Genomic DNA, 16,705 nt, shown 5'->3' with positions numbered 1-16,705 from the left:
AATGTGCAAGTGTATTTATTTTTGTATCGAGCGAGTTGGGCGCACATTCAGGAGATAGTGAGTTCAAACTCCATTGTTGGCAGCCATGAAGATGGTTTTCTGTGGTTTCCCCATTTTTACACCAGGCAAATGCTTGTCGCTTCCTTCTCACTCCTAGCCCTTTTCTATCCCACCGTCACCATGACCTATCTGTATCGGTGCGATGTAAAGCAACTTGTAAATTTATTTCTACGTTTGTAGTTTGAGATTTACTATGCCTAACAATATCAGCAGTTCCCTCTTTCTGCCGGGTATTGGGAGCTGAAAACATTTATTTTCTTCCTCAACCATAATCTTCTTTAATATCATTTGCTATCTCGCTGTATTGTACGGTATGTATAAACATTTATGTTTCATCCAAGTTAGTTCCTTAAGAGTGAAATACAGGCCCAAGGCTTGGAGGCAGATATCCCTCCCTAAAACCATGTGTGTGTGTTTCATACTTTATTCATTTTTTAAATACTTGTTGTACCATATTCTGTATATACTGAATTTCATCAGTATGTCAGTAATTTACCCTTTCCTTTTTCGCACAAATCTACAAACAACTAAACAGGGCAAGGTAATAATAAATATGCGCCAAACTCTTTGTTTACACGTCAGATTGCTGTCCAGGAAGTGTTCCAACACTATCAAGTTTGGGACCAGCCGCTGGTCAATCCTAAACCGGCGCACGTTTGCAGGGCGATGCATGAATCTGCTGGAGACCGTCAGAAACTTGTGTGTTGGAACGAACCAGTAGATAAATTCAGTTCAAGGTTGAGACTATCTTGACAACTATAACGACTTATTTCTGGTGGGAAGCTATTAATGTAAACCCTAACCGAGTCCTTCACTTTATCACTGAGTGCATGAGGAATTGTGGACTCATCCTTCACTTTAGCTTGCAATGGCTTTGTGTAATTTTGCAAGCAACTGTCCACAATTTCCGTATCGATGTCGTACACTGTTGAAAGAAGTAAAAACACCATGGTTCCACCTGATCGATACTGTTTATTTGCTTACAGGCAAATTAAAAATTGTAGAACATGTTTCTTCTACTTTGTAGACATCTTCAGCTACACATGTTTAGGCATACTGCATAATTAACAAGGACACATTCCTGTTATCTTAATGTTAAAACACACATGTCATGAGGAGGAGCAGGGTCTATCACAATCTTGTACTATCCTGTATTTTAATGGTGGCTTGCAACCAGTTCTGCACTCGGGCAGAAAGGAAAATGTATGAACACATGTGTATGAACTGTTGTAATATTAAGATGTGACTTACATTCTGATTTCCCCGAGTCACTTAGGAGCAGTCCTTGTGTCCTTGCAGTAAGTATAAATATATGTTTTACAGTTTCTAATTTGCCTTTAAGCAAATAAACAGTATCAATCAGGTGGAACCATGGTGTTTTTCACTTCTTTTAACTTTGTGTAATTTGGTAGGTATCTAGCAGATTCTTCTGACAAACCTGTTTTTCTGCGGTAACATACTTGAATGAAGCCAATTTTCAAGAATACATTTTACCAAGACCATTGACCATTCCTTAACACTGCAGGTTTCATTTCTAGTGTCATAGAAGAACACCTTTCCTTTCTGCATATTTATGGGTCACACCTGAGTGTGAAAATAAAATAATACAGCATCCTATTCTATTAAAATCCCAAATCATCTTCTTTATCTGTTTACCCTCCAGGGTCGGTTTTTCCCTCGGACTCAGTGAGGGATCCCATCTCTACCGCCTCAAGGGCAGTGTCCTGGAGCTCCAGACTCTGGGTCGGGGGATACAACTGGGGATGATGACCAGTACCTTGCCCAGGCGGCCTCACCTGCTGTGCTGAACAGGAGCCTTGCGCGGGGATGAGAAGATTGGAAGGGATAGACAAGGAAGAGGGAAGGAAGCGACCGTGGCCTTAAGTTAGGTACCATCCCGCCATTTGCCTGGAGGAGAAGTGGGAAACCACGGAAAACCACTTCCATGATGGCCGAGGTGGGAATCGAACCCACCTCTACTCAGTTGACCTCCCGAGGGTAAGTGGACCCCGTTCCAGCCCTAGTACCACTTTTCAAATGTTGTGGCAGAGCCGGGAATCGAACCCGGGCCTCCGGGGGTGGCACCTAACCAGTACACCACAGAGGCGGTAAAAAAATCCCAAATAATGAACTTTAAAAGAACTATGAATGTAGCATACAGCATTGTTCGGCAGTACTTCAATTTACAAGTAACAACTCTCATTATTGTTCCGTATTGAAGATGGCGCTAGGCGTAGAATCTCAAGAATAGTATAATAAAACCTCCTATTCAATACTTTCCAAAGTGGTTGTATTATATTATCCTTGAGATTCTACGCCTAGTACTTCAATTGTCGAAGCTTTACATTTAGATACCATTGCACAAAACAACTGACAAATCAGTGAAGAGATAAATGAAGTTCCAGTATGGGTTAAATTGAAAGCAGTAACTTGAGACATTTTATGACCTTCCAGTTAATGGAGGGCTAGCAGGTATTACAGTCTTCTTGTCCTCAAACAAGAGTTAGTTTATTATTACTTGTGTTGTGGACCCTCACAGGTGTTTGAGGATAACCTCAGTCTGGTGTCGGATGACGACGTAGTAGTGGAGGAGTTACGATGCCCTCCAAACTCTCTGGAGACCAACAGCAACCACCCATCAGAGGTGGAAGAACTGCAGAACCACCACAACCACATGGAGGAGAGGAACAGCACAAGAGGTGAGTCGGGTGGTGCAGCACCGTGTCAGACTCGTGAAGTAGGTACCTTGGTTACTCTTGTATGAAGATCTTAACCGGCTCCTTTTTAGGTCATAATCGTCGTCGTCATGGCGTTGACTTCCTGTATGCTTTTTCAGGCGCAGGAACAAGTGGTAATCACTAGACAGGATGTATAGACAAATTAATCTGATGAAAACGAACACTTATTAAAGTTGTGAATGTCCCCTTCAAGCTACATACAAACCATTACTCATGTTACAATTCAACAAGAAATAATTTATAAATCAAATGCCTCAACTCTACAGATAAGGAATACCAACTCCCAGATCGACTCAAGAACACTTGTTTTCTATAAGGACATTGACATAGTTCAACACTTTCAATGTGTCATTTCAGTTTCAATTTTAAATGTGTACTCCAACTTCAATGAGGGTTAGAAACTGCCACACTTCTCACACCGCTGCACAAGGTCCAATTGCTCCACGATGAACTGAGAAATCTTCACTACCCTTTTCTTACAAATATTTATTCGACCTTCATGCACAGCACTTGCCCTCAGCATCATAGATACTGTATCTACTTGAAGTTCATCCAATGACATGTTTTCTAATTTATTTACATCATGTGTATGACTTATTTCCTTTACATCAGTGTCAAGCAAGGTCGTACAACAATTAGTATATATTAGTACGACTCCAACAGCATATAAATTTTGAAGCATTTGTGGTTATTTTGCAAACTTTGATCATATTTGTGTCTACTTAATTCATATTGATCAGTGCTGCACAAGGTCATACAACCTTTAGAACTTGTATGAAAGAAACGCTTTTAAGAACTTTAGTATCTGGAGCCAACTATAGCCACAGTTTGCCATACTCTAAAGTATTTGTGCTTATCTATAAACTTTTATCATCTTTGTCTCTCATCATCATCTAACATTTTAACTTGACAATGTCATATTTGTCTATTTTAGTATTGTACAATTTATGTTTGTGGTTGATGAACAGGGTCGAAACTGGTACCAAAGAAATATTTAATGTAATGTAAAACTGCATTGCAAAAGTATGTTGTATTGAAAAGGTGGATTTGTAAATTTTACTTAAATATATACTGTATAATCTCGAATACCACCCGCACTGTTTTTTTTTTCCCTCGAAAATATCGCTTCCAAAATTGGGTGCAGGTCTTATTTAAAATTTTGGGAAATTTATCTTTCCAAATGCGCGTAAATCGGGCATCACCGCCAGCGCGGCTTGGCAACAATGCTCTCTCCGCTCTCAGTATACGCTACTTCCACGCTTGGCGTCAGTCTCACGCACGTTCTCGGAGTATCAACATGAATTCCACAAAGCGCTTGCGTTCTTTTACTGCGAGCGAGAAACTGAAACTTTGGGAAGTCGAAATTATTGGAAATCGTGCCGCTGGTAGGAAATACGATATTGCTGAGTCGTGTATTCACAATTGGAGAAAGAAGAAAAATGTGCTATTAACATGTAGTGGTGATCGTAGATCTTTTCATGGACTGAGTGTACACTTTCCAGAAAATGACAAAAAAAAAAAAAAAAAACCTTTATAAATATTGACAGAAAGGCATGAATTGGATATGGTGTGTCAACTGAAATGTGTCAGCTAAAGGCATTAGAGATCGCAAAGGAACTTTCATCAAAAGGGTTTAAGGCAAGCCGAGGATGGGTTTGTAATTTTTATAAAAGAAATGGGTCGAGCGTACGAAGGCGTACCTCAATTTCACAGCGTCTTCCTGGTGCCTACGACAAGAAGTTATTGCTGCTTCAGCGTCACATAATTCGGTTGCGGAAGGAAAATGCATATTTGCTTTCCGAAATTGGCAGTGCAGATCAGACGCCAGTCTACTTTGAAATCCAGTGGACAGGACTGTGAATGTTAAGGGTGCGAAAAGTGTTACCATTAGAACAGGTGGTAATGAAAAACAACGGTGTGCGGTAATGTTGTGTATTCTTGCCGATGGAACCAAATTGCCGCCGTACGTTGTTTTCAAGCGAAAGATGCTTCCTAAAAATCTACCTGCTGGTGTTATAGTCAGATCTCAGAACTCCAGCTGGATGGACAGTTCACTTGTGGAAGACTGGGTAAAGTGTGTCTGGCAACGTCGCCCTGGTGCATTATTGGGACAAAAGAGCTTGCTTGTTCTTGACAGTTACCGCGGCCACACAACAGACGCTGTGAAGAAACATATCAAGGATGGGAAAACCGACCGGGCGGGATGACGTCTATGCTACAGCCGCTGGATGTCTGTGTGAACCGTCCATTTAAAGCAGCCTTGAAACAGCTCTATACAGAATGGATGGCGGCTGATAATCACACACTGATGCCAACTGGATGCATTCAGCGCCCGGAAGTGCAGCTGCTGTGTTCATGGATTTTGATGGCATGGAATCGTATCCCTGGAGACCTCATACGGAAGAGCTTCAGGAAATGTAGCATTTGTAGTGCTATGGATGGCAGCGATGATGACATTTTGTGGGAAGGTGATTGTGATGAAAGTTCCGAAGTTGGAACTGATGATGATGAATGAACTCATTGGATATCGTTCTGGTAATGTTTGTTTACTTTCATTTGTATTGTCCACCTCCATTGCATAACGGTTAGCATTATTGGCTGCCGTCCTTGGGGGCCCGGGTTTGATTCCCGGTACTGCCAGAAATTTAAGACTGGCAGGAGGGCTGGTATGTCGTTGAAATGGTACATGCAGCTCACCTCCATCGGGGGTGTGCCTGAAAAGAGCTGCACCACCTCGGAATGAGGACACGAGTTTTTCCGACTCGTTGGCTGAACGGTCAGCGTACTGGCCTTCGGTTCAGAGGGTCCTGGGTTCGATTCCCGGCCGGGTTGGGGATTTTAACCTTCATTGGTTAATTCCAATGGCCTGGGGGCTGGGTGTTTGTGCTGGCCCCAACATCCCTGCAACTCCCACATAACACTATCCTCCCCCACAATAACAGGCAGTTACCTACACATGGCAGATGGCGCCCACCCTCTGCCTTACAAGGGCTGCAGTCGGCTAGAAATAGCCACCCGGAATTATTATTTTTATTTGTATTTTCTAATTATTTGATGTGTGTTAGTAAAGATTGTAAATAATTTTGACTTCACTTCTTTTTTAAAATTTTGTTCTTTCAAAATAAGGGTGCGGGTCTTATTCGGTGGCGGGTGGTATTCAAAATTATACGGTATGTAGTCCAACTTCATCAATGTTTTAGACTTAGATTTTAAATTAAGACGTACTAAATTGTATTTTTTATTGTTGTATGTAAACATATGTTTCCATTTAGATAATGGGTGAAGATGACCCAATGTATGTAGGGTCGAATCTAGTACCATTTATATAGGACACTGTATTAAGCTAATGGTATTGAAGAGGTGGATCTTTCTCTACCCTTTGATAGTTTATCTTCAGTTTCAAGGAAACCAAAGCAAAAATTCTCAACAACTTTCTTCTTCAAAAATCTCATTTCATATACCATACAGTAAAACAAAGACAGTTATGAAGGGGACAAGGAAAGGGAAAGTTTTAAGCGAGAAAACGTACTACTGATAACACAAATTAAAAATATCCAGCAGGGATATATAGGAAACCATGATATGTTTTTTCGACATGGTTGGATTTTATGTCGTATATGTATGGGTACAGGCTATCTACCATTTCTAAAGATGAGTTGAGAGTATTAAAAGGGATCAAAAATAACAGAGAACAAATATGAACAGTGCGTTAATAGACGCATAAAACACCAGACATTTGCACTAAATGTTAGCTGAAGGCCATCGGGTTATGAAACCTTGTTTTCTGGTCACATTCTTTGACCATGAATTATTTGGAGGTTGAACTTGGCCATGTGCGAGAGATTCCATCTTGAAGTTGCAAGCAATCATCCGCATTTTCTGAATCGATGTTATACGCTGTTAAAGGAAGTAAAAAACAACAGTTCCACCTGATCGATACTGATAAACAGTACTTCGACGACACTTCGATTGACTCGAGGGAGTTTCAACATACACGCCACCGCTGAAACACGCAGATGCCCGTGCACTTCAGGAATTTTAATTTTGTCTTCATTAGTAAGCTGTTTCACAACTTTTTCTGTATCTATAACTGGGCTACCGCAAGACAAACACCCACCAGTTTAATCAGCTATCACACGACAAATATTCCACGGTCCCCAAATTACATTCACATCAAGCAAATGCAAGTGTGTAAGCGAGAATTAAATGGCTCGAAGCTGATGTGTAGTTAACCCGGAAATAGTCACGCATGAGCCCACTGGACCCCATGTGTGAATATTAAAAATTCTCAAACCTATGTAGTGTAAATTAATTACTATAAGCATAGTAATGTTCAAGCTTTATTTAAAACTGGTAATAATGCACTCTTAGGAATTAATAATAACAAAATTCAAGTATTATACACCAACTTGTAATTGTTAGTAGAGAGATTAAAGATTGTCAAGTATAATGCAACAGAAGAATGTCAAACACTTAATGTAACACAGTGAATACAAATGAATTTTCTGTGCTCACTTCTGCATCAGATTCAGAAGAGGTACAATCGTGTAAATGTTCTGGACGCTGTGGTACTGGTGTATCAGGGCTATGAGGAACAGGTAAAATTGTAGATCGAATATTGCTTGGATACACAATGTTACCTTTGTTGCTGCTGTTAAATCCCTTCACATTCACAGAACAGAAGTAGCAGCGAGTACTGTCGTCTGGGGGTTCTCGCCACACCATTGGAATACCGAATGGCAACGCAGTTTGCTTACCGTTCATCCATTGCCGTAACTGCTCTATACAGGTTCTACAAGCCTTATGTGGTTCCCACGGCTTGTCTTGGTCTCCAAGTTTCAAGCCAAAGTAGGCAGAGTAGGCCTTTCTCACAAACTCGATTATATTGCGCCGCTGTCTCATCGGCACAAAACTTGCACATACATAGCAGAATATATCTGGATTGTTCTTGCAGCCACGCCATGGCATGTTGATATACAGTACGTCACTCACATATAGAACACTTTTCACTAGCAAGCGAAACACAACTCGGACTGTCGCGGACGAAGCACGAGAGAATGACGCCGCTCAGCGTTGCCAGCTATGTTGTACATAGTTGCCAGCTCTACACACTGTGCGTGATGATACAGGACTACGAGATGGCTGGATGACGTCGTATTAATAAAATTAATTAATAAAAGAATATGAAATTCTAAATTAAATCGACACTCTTCCTAACAACATAAGAAGTGCATTATTGCATGTGATGAAATAAACGTAATATAGCATTTTGAGAAAGTGTGATGTGATGGGGAAAAGTTAACATCGGATCCTTATTCAGAATGTAGAAGTCATCGTAAAAAGCAATACAGGATGGCGGCAGTGAACAACCTGCCACCTGGGCTACTGCCCTACATGCAGACTGGTAGTGAATGAATACCGAAACATCACTTTTACAAACCATGTCAGTGTGTGGAGTGGAGACAAGAACAATCTCCACATAGATGTGTCCTCTCTTCTTCTCGGCCCCTGACGAGCTTCGTCAGGAGGGTGGGCATCACATTCATGATCACATTCAAGTTGTATGTTTCTATTGCCCTGTGTTTACATTTCATCTCTGTTTGTTTAGTCTTCATGAACGGCGATCACACAGAAGAGGTCATCCACCGTATATTGAAGCACAAGAAGAGGCCTAAAGCCAATCACATGGTGAACGGACATGGACCTGAGGAGAATGACGATAAACATAAGGTATGTGCCAAATAAATGATAAGTGTGACGAGATCTAGAGACGGCATATGCAGGGATTATTAGGCTGCAGGTAGAGTAGGGGACATTGCTCTGTAGTATAGAAATTCATTCTGTGATGTTGTAGTTTGAGTCATCAGTCCATAGACTGGTTTGATGCAGCCATCCATGCCACCCTATCCCGTGATAACCTTTTCATTTCTGTGAAACTACTACGTCCTACATCTGCTTTAATGTGATTTTGATATTCATACCTCGATTTATCCCTACTGTTCTTACCGCCTATACTTCCCTCAAAAACCAACTGTGGCTGACTGAAGATGTGTCCTATCATTCTATCTCTTCTTCTACTCAAATTTAGCCAAATCGATCTCCTTTCACAAATTCGATTCAGTATCTCTTCATTCGTGATTCAATCTCCTCATCTCACCTTCAGCATTCTTGTGTAACACCACGTTTTAAAAACTTCTGTTCTCTTTCTTTGTGAGCGAGTTAGTTCCATGTTTCTTTTCCATGCAGTGCCACGCTCCACACGAAATAACGAGCGATAATAACACGTTTGTATTCTTTTGCATTTTTTGCTGATTTGGCATGATCAGTCATTATTTCAATTTTCAACAGGTTTTATGTCAATATAAATAGTATATTGAAGAATTTATAGATCATTTTATATTTTGATTTTAATTTATGCATGCATTCTGTACTGTCAGACTGATAACATTTCACAAGTGGCAACATAAAACAAAAATATTATTTTTTCTTACATATGGTTAAATCTGCTAAATATGTTTCATGACAAAGCAAGCTGACAGCAGTTTGGTGACTAAGAAAGGGTAAGGAACGGATTTATACCTGCAAGTCTTGTGTTCCCAAGATGTGAGCAGGAACACAGTGGTGGTGGTGATTATTGTTTTTAAGAGGAAGTACAACTGGACAACCGTCCTCTATTAACACTAATCAGAGAGAAAATATAAAAGGGATCCGACACTTCAAAAAATGAAGGTATAGGCTAAAGGAAGACGAGGGCCACGAAGGGCATGAAAATGAAAGACTCCGTAGGCCTCGAGTGCTCTATTACATGATATAGATGTTGATTCCCATAGGGAATCTGAAATATTTGTCCTGAATGAGCAAATTTATAATACCAATATAAATGGTCCGTTATTGGACATTATAAATTTTCCAGCTAGCTCATTCTTGGTTGCTAACTGTTAGCCTACGCAGTGGCCTCCACGGTATGCACTAGCCAGCGTATTGGTAGGTGTGCTAGGTACCAACTGATGAGCCCACCCTAGCACACGAGGGCGAAACGCTGGCAACCAAGAATGAGCTAGCTGGAAAATTTATAATGTCCAATAACGGACCATTTATATTGGTATTATGCTCTATTACAGTCGGAGTTGGAAAAGAACAGGAGTTGTTCAAGGGAGGTCGGATGGGATAGATGAAAGTGAGGAGCCTGGCACAAGCAAGTGGAAGCAATGCCACCACTCAGCTTGGGACCCCATGGTCGCCAACCACGCTCCCAAGTTAAGAGCCCTTGGGCCCCTTTTTTAGGACAGGCAGGGGATACCGTGGATGTTATTCTACTGCCAACACCCACAGGGGGAGAGCAAGAACACAATACAGCACTCTGATAATCAGGAGAAAGTATTTCCTAACATGTCTAAAGCACAAGGAATGCTCCAGCCCCTGCGTACCTCATGGCCAAGAACAAATGGAAACAACAGTTTTCCGTTTCATTACAGAATTATCTTCCCAAGTACCAAAAGTGAAACATCCTCCGAGTGTATTTTTAATTCAGCTAGCGAATGAATTTGGAAAAGACTAACAGATGGGTGTGTTTTATTTTATGAGTTGTGCAGCGTTGAATTTTGTTGTACAACAGCACCTTAAACGAGAAAAACATCTGAAAGCTGTAGCAAGTGTTCCCAGGATCTAGCGCTACATTACTTGTCCACACTCGACTAAATTACGAGATAATTATTTCTGTAAAAACAAGATCTGTGCAGTGAGTAGAACAGGGATGTATTAACTTGTAACAGTCACGAGAATTCAATTTGGTCAAATAGTTTTAAGGTCAATTTTTTTTACTTTCTTTTTAGCATTTTTCATACATTTAGAGCATTTAATTGATCATTTTTAGTTATATTTAGGCCGGCAACATCCGCTCCCTACTTATTGGCATTCGCTGTCACATTTTAAAAAGGAAATGACATGTGAGCGTTATTGAAAACAGCCGAGGAATGGGAATCGAAAGATGAGTTTGCTTGATCGGCACAGGAGCAGTGGTGATGAGACCACTTGTCTTACACACTAGTTTATAAGGAAGAGAGAGTGTGAAGGAAACTTCCTACGTTTCATGCAGATTAGAGTGGTAAAAATGTCTTGTAATTCAAGTACATCCTTGTGGCTGTGGAATTGAACTAATCTCTACATCATCTTTACCCAATCTCATTCAGTTTTGTAAAACAGGGAAATTGAACTTTTATGTTTCCGGTTGTACAGAAGTACTGTGCTTAAGTGGTCATAGAACTGTTGACTGTGTTTCTTGCTTCATAACCAACAAAATGCAATGGAAATGTAGTGGATTTAAATAATTTAGGAATTATTCTGCATACGCAAACAAAGGAGCTTCGTTCTATACGTGTGGAAATGTACTAATTACTATATGTAAGTCTATTTGTTGTCCTAAAAGCAGAGAAGCGAAGAACAAAAACAAGTTGTCCTTATATTTTTCTTATTTTGTGTCTTTAGAACGGGAAGCCGACTTCACCGGACGAAGGGGTCGTGCTGGATGTTGTGTCAAAAACCAATCACGTCAACAACGAAAACACGACTAAGGAGGGTGAGTAAACACATCTTTAGGTTTAAAACAAACTGAAATGAAGTACTTTCTGCCCATGTTATACAATTTTAAAGCTCCTATTTAGGGATGTAGAAAAATATAAACATCGTACCATTGATCCACGTCAGCCTTTGACAATACGAAAGTGACTGAGGTGCGCGTGTTGCTTGTGATGAATGGTGTACAAGTGTTGTTCATAGGGTCGGTTAGCGCAGGCAGACCGAGGTGAGGAAAACAACGGGAAACTAGCTCACTCCTCGTGCCTAGGCCACGTGTGACAGCTGTTGAGGATCAAACTAGCCTTCGGGCTGACATATCTCAAGAATTAGGAAGAGGCCGCAGCGACGACATGCACCCTACAATCAAGAAAGGATTGCGCTGAATGCAGGGTTCGTCTCTGTGCTCATCGCAAGTTGGCCTGGAGCCATCTCTATATAAAGGTATAAAAATGAATAGAGACGTGAATTAATCAGGCACTTTCAGATATCTCAAAAATTTGAAACTTGGTACCAGAAAAACTGATGACCCCAGCATCCTTAGAAAAATAAAAAATTCTCAAAATTCCCTGAAGTGGGCATGCTGGGGGGGGGGGGGGGCTTCAAATTTTGTGCTCAGCATAAGAACGTAGTGATATAAGTTATCCAAAGCGACAACCTATAGGTTCCGTGGCTTTAAAAAACATTCGTGAATTTCCTAATTTTACCCCCCCTCCCCCACCCCCCAAATCAAGATGGTGGCATAATCCGCTAGCCGAGCTAGAAAATTGAAATTTGGCAAAATTATAGCTTTTAGTCTTTAACCGAAGGAAAAATTCCAAGATATTCAAATTTTTCACTTTTTACACCCAAAAATATTGAAATATGGAGGCGATTTTAATGACTGTGCAGACATTCTTTTGAGCTATTTGTTGGCTAAACGGTAAGTCGTATCACAAAACGGATGGCACAATATTGGTTCAATTTGAAGTGATCTACAACTTTGGTCCTATGACTTTTTGTCATATCTCTCTCCCTTATACGATAAATCTGGCTGTATTTTTGGATTGTTTGTAAATTTGGTGATTTTTACACAAATATTTCATTGTTTGACACACTTATAGGAAAGATAGTCATCAAGTTTGGTGCACACATTGGCACCATTGAACGCCATATGTGGACCAAATTTCATGATTCTAGCAAAACATAATGTAAAACGTTAAAAATGTACCCAAATTTTTTAACTCAATTTAACCCATAAATATCAGAGATAGGAGAAAATGTTTTAGAACCAAATATGTAGAAGGATAAAGGGCGCGTCAGATGGTGTGAACTGTTTGTTAATACGATGTGACGTTTAGGTGTGGTGAATCTCGAAGTGGAGTTCTGCACTTTAATAAAATCTCAATTACCGCATGTAAAGTAATTTATGTAGGAATCCGTATACGTTGTAAAAAAGCGTAGCGAAGCACAGGCACATTTGCTAGTACTGTATAAAGCACACAGTTCTTGAATCTTTATTTCTGTTGAGTAATTTCTGTGAATTAGGTCATTGTACTTCCTGTAAAACTTGTGATGAAGCTGGAAAGCAAAAGCGAGCTCATAGGGGCTGAGAAGAACTGGGATTGAGAGGACAGCACTTATCTTCTCTGTATCACAGTGACAGTGTCTGTACAGCGGACGTCAGTAAATAACCCGATCCCCTGACGCTGGAACCCATTGAGTAGCGTCTGACCTCAGGTTAGGAGCGGCCTCGTCACCTGGCCCTATCGTAATACATACATACATACATTATCATTATAGACTGTTATGCCTTTCAGCGTTCAGTCTACAAGCCTCTGTGAATTTACTAAACGTCGCCACAATCCTCGATTTGCAACTAGTGTTGTGGCCTCATTTAGTTCTATACCTCTTATCTTTAAATCGTTAGAAACAGAGTCTAACCATCGTCGTCTTGGTCTCCCTCTACTTCTCTTACCCTCCATAACAGAGTCCATTATTCTCCTAGGTAACCTATCCTCCTCCATTCGCCTCACATGACCCCACCACCGAAGCCGGTTTATGCGTACAGCTTCATCCATCGAGTTAATTCCTAAATTAGCCTTTATCTCCTCATTCCGACTACCCTCCTGCCATTGTTCCCACATGTTTGTACCAGCAATCATTCTTGCTACTTTCATGTCTGTTACTTCTAACTTATGAATAAGATATCCTGAGTCCACCCAGCTTTCGCTCCCATAAAGCAAAGTTGGTCTGAAAACAGACCGATGTAAAGATAGTTTTGTCTGGGAGCTGACTTCCTTCTTACAGAACACTGTTGAATGCAACTGCAAGCTCGCTGCATTAGCTTTACGACACCTTGATTCAATCTCACTTGCTACATTACCATCCTGGGAGAACACAGAACGTAAATACTTTAAATTATCCGCCTGTTCCAGCTTTGTATCACCAATCTGACATTCAATTCTGTTGGATTTATTACCTACTGACATCAATTTAGTCTTCGAGAGGCTAATTTTCATACCATACTCATTGCACCTATTTTCAAGTTCCAAAATATTAGACTGCAGACTTTCGGCACAGTCTGCCATTAAGACCAAGTCGTCAGCATAGGCCAGGCTGCTTACTACATTTCCATCTAACTGAATCCCTCCCTGCCATTTTATACCTTTCAGCATATGATCCATGTAAACTACAAACAGCAAAGGTGAAAGATTACAGCCTTGTCTAACTCCTGTAAGTACCCTGAACCAAGAACTCATTCTACTATCAATTCTCACTGAAGCCCAATTGTCAACATAAATGCCTTTGATTGATTTTAATAATCTACCTTTAATTCCATAGTCCCCCAGTATAGCGAACATCTTTTCCCTCGGTACCCTGTCATATGCTTTCTCTAGATCTACGAAACATAAACACAACTGCCTATTCCTCTCGTAGCATTTTTCAATTACCTGGCGCATACTGAAAATCTGATCCTGACAGCCTCTCTGTGGTCTGAAACCACACTGGTTTTCATCCAACTTCCTCTCAACAACTGATCGAACCCTCCCTTCCAAGATGCCTGTGAATACTTTGCCTGGTATACTAATCAATGAGATACCTCGATAGTTGTTGCAATCCTTCCTGTTCCCTTGCTTATAGATAGGTGCAATTACTGCTTTTGTCCAATCTGAAGGTACCTTACCAACACTCCACGCTAATTTGACTACTCTATGAAGCCATTTCATCCCTGCCTTCCCACTATACTTCACCATTTCAGGTCTAATTTCATCTATTCCTGCTGCCTTATGACAATGGAGTTTATTTACTATCCTTTCCACTTCCTCAAGCATAATTTCACCAACATCATTTTCCTCCTCCCCATGAGCTTGACAGTTTGCAACACCACCATGATGATTTCCTTTTACATTGAGAAGATGATATATAAGTAATAATAATAATAACGTAAACGTTTCCACCTTTTCAATACAACAATATATTCACAAAATTACAAATTATATGGTACTAGTTTCGACCCATCCAGGGGTCATCATCAGCCGTATTGGAGCAAAGATCATTTGTGGCGAAATCCTAAGACAAGTCGTCAGCATAGGCCAGGCTGCTTACTACATTTCCATCTAACTGAATCCCTCCCTGCCATTTTATACCTTTCAGCATATGATCCATGTAAACTGTTATGACTTCTGTTATGACTTCTTTTTGGATTCAACAACTATTTGTTTCGCTCTGTTTCTTTCATCTACGTACAAATCCATTGTCTTAGGATTTCGCCACAAATGATCTTTGCTCCAATACGGCTGATGATGACCCCTGGATGGGTCGAAACTAGTACCATATAATTTGTAATTTTGTGAATATATTGTTGTATTGAAAAGGTGGAAACGTTTACGTTATTATTATTATTACTTATATATTATTCTCAGTTCAATACGGACCAAAAACATGAAATTCATAACCATCAATTGAGAAGATGTTCAAAATATTCCCTCCACCTCTCCAGTGATTCCCTGGGATCTGTTATGAGTTCACCTGAATTACTCAAAACACTGTTCATTTCCTTTTTCCCTCCCTTCCTAAGATTCTTTATTACTGTCGAGAAAGGTTTCCCTGCTGCTTGACCTAGCCTTTCCAGGTTATTACCAAAATCTTCCCATGACTTCTTTTTGGATTCAACAACTATTTGTTTCGCTCTGTTTCTTTCATCTACGTACAAATCCCTGTCTGCCTCGGCCCTTGTTTGGAGCCATTTCTGATAAGCCTTCTTTTTACGTTTACAGGCTGCTCTCACTTCATCATTCCACCAAGATGTTCACCTTTTCCCATCTTTACACACAGTTGTTCCTAGGCATTCCCTTGCTGTTTCTACTACAGCATCCCTGTATGCCACGCATTCACTTTATATATCCTGAACCTGCTTACTGTCTACTGTTCGAAACTTCTCACTAATCATATCCATGTACTTCTGTCTAATTTCCTCGTCCTGGAGATTTTCTACCCTTATTCGTTTGCAGACAGATTTCACTTTCTCTATCCTAGGGCTAGAGATACTTAGTTCACAGATAGTGGTCTGTTTTATCGATAAATCCCCGGAAAAATCGTACATTCCTAACAGACATCTTGAATTCGAAGTCTGTTAAGATATAGTCTATTATGGATCTCGTACCCCTAGCCTCCCATGTGTAGCGGTGAATAGCCTTATGCTTGAAGAATGTATTCGTAACTGCTAAAACCATACTAGCACATAAGTTCAGGAAACGCTTCCCATTCTCATTAGCTTCCATATCTTCCCCACATTTACCAATCACCCTTTCGTATCCTTCAGTTCTATTCCCAACTCTCGCATTGAAATCGCCCATTAGCACTATTCTATCCTTGCTGTTGACCCTGACCACGATGTCACTCAATGCTTCATAAAACTTGTCAACTTCATCCTCATCTGCACGCTCACATGGTGAATACACGGACACAATTCTTGTCCTAATTCCTCCCACTGACAAATCTACCCACATCATTCGCTCACTTACGTGCCTAACAGAAACTATGTTGCGTGCAGTGGTATTCCTGATAAAGAGCCCTACCCCAGACTCTGCCCTTCTCTTTCTAACACCTGTCAAGTACACTTTATAATCTCCTATCTCTTCCTCATTATCTCCCCTTACCCGAATATCACTTACTCCTAGCACATATAGATGCATCCTCTTTGCTGACTCAGCCAGTTCTACCTTCTTTCTTCCATAAGCCCCATTAATATTGATAGCTCCCCATCGAATTCCATTTTGTTCGCCAAGTTGTTTCCAAGGAGTCCCTCGCCTGTCAAATGGGAGTGGGACTCCATTACTCCCATAGGTCCGAGG

General features: G+C 40.6%; 1 protein-coding gene across 1 annotated transcript in view; it reads left to right on the top strand.

The window, feature by feature from the left end:
- The window catches only part of LOC136886441 (small G protein signaling modulator 2), a 202,004-nt gene that overhangs the window by 132,776 nt on the left and 52,523 nt on the right, over positions 1–16,705 (top strand). The window contains exons 17-19 of the mRNA XM_067159218.2: positions 2,600–2,759; positions 8,407–8,528; positions 11,283–11,373. Of these exons, the coding sequence (XP_067015319.2) occupies positions 2,600–2,759; positions 8,407–8,528; positions 11,283–11,373 (373 nt within the window). The remainder of the gene's footprint in view (positions 1–2,599; positions 2,760–8,406; positions 8,529–11,282; positions 11,374–16,705) is intronic.

Source organism: Anabrus simplex, chromosome X (assembly GCF_040414725.1).
Source record: "Anabrus simplex isolate iqAnaSimp1 chromosome X, ASM4041472v1, whole genome shotgun sequence".
Classification (NCBI taxonomy): Eukaryota; Metazoa; Arthropoda; class Insecta; order Orthoptera; family Tettigoniidae; genus Anabrus; species Anabrus simplex.
Note: the sequence above shows the minus strand (reverse complement) of the source record. Positions and strands in the feature narration are given on the sequence as shown.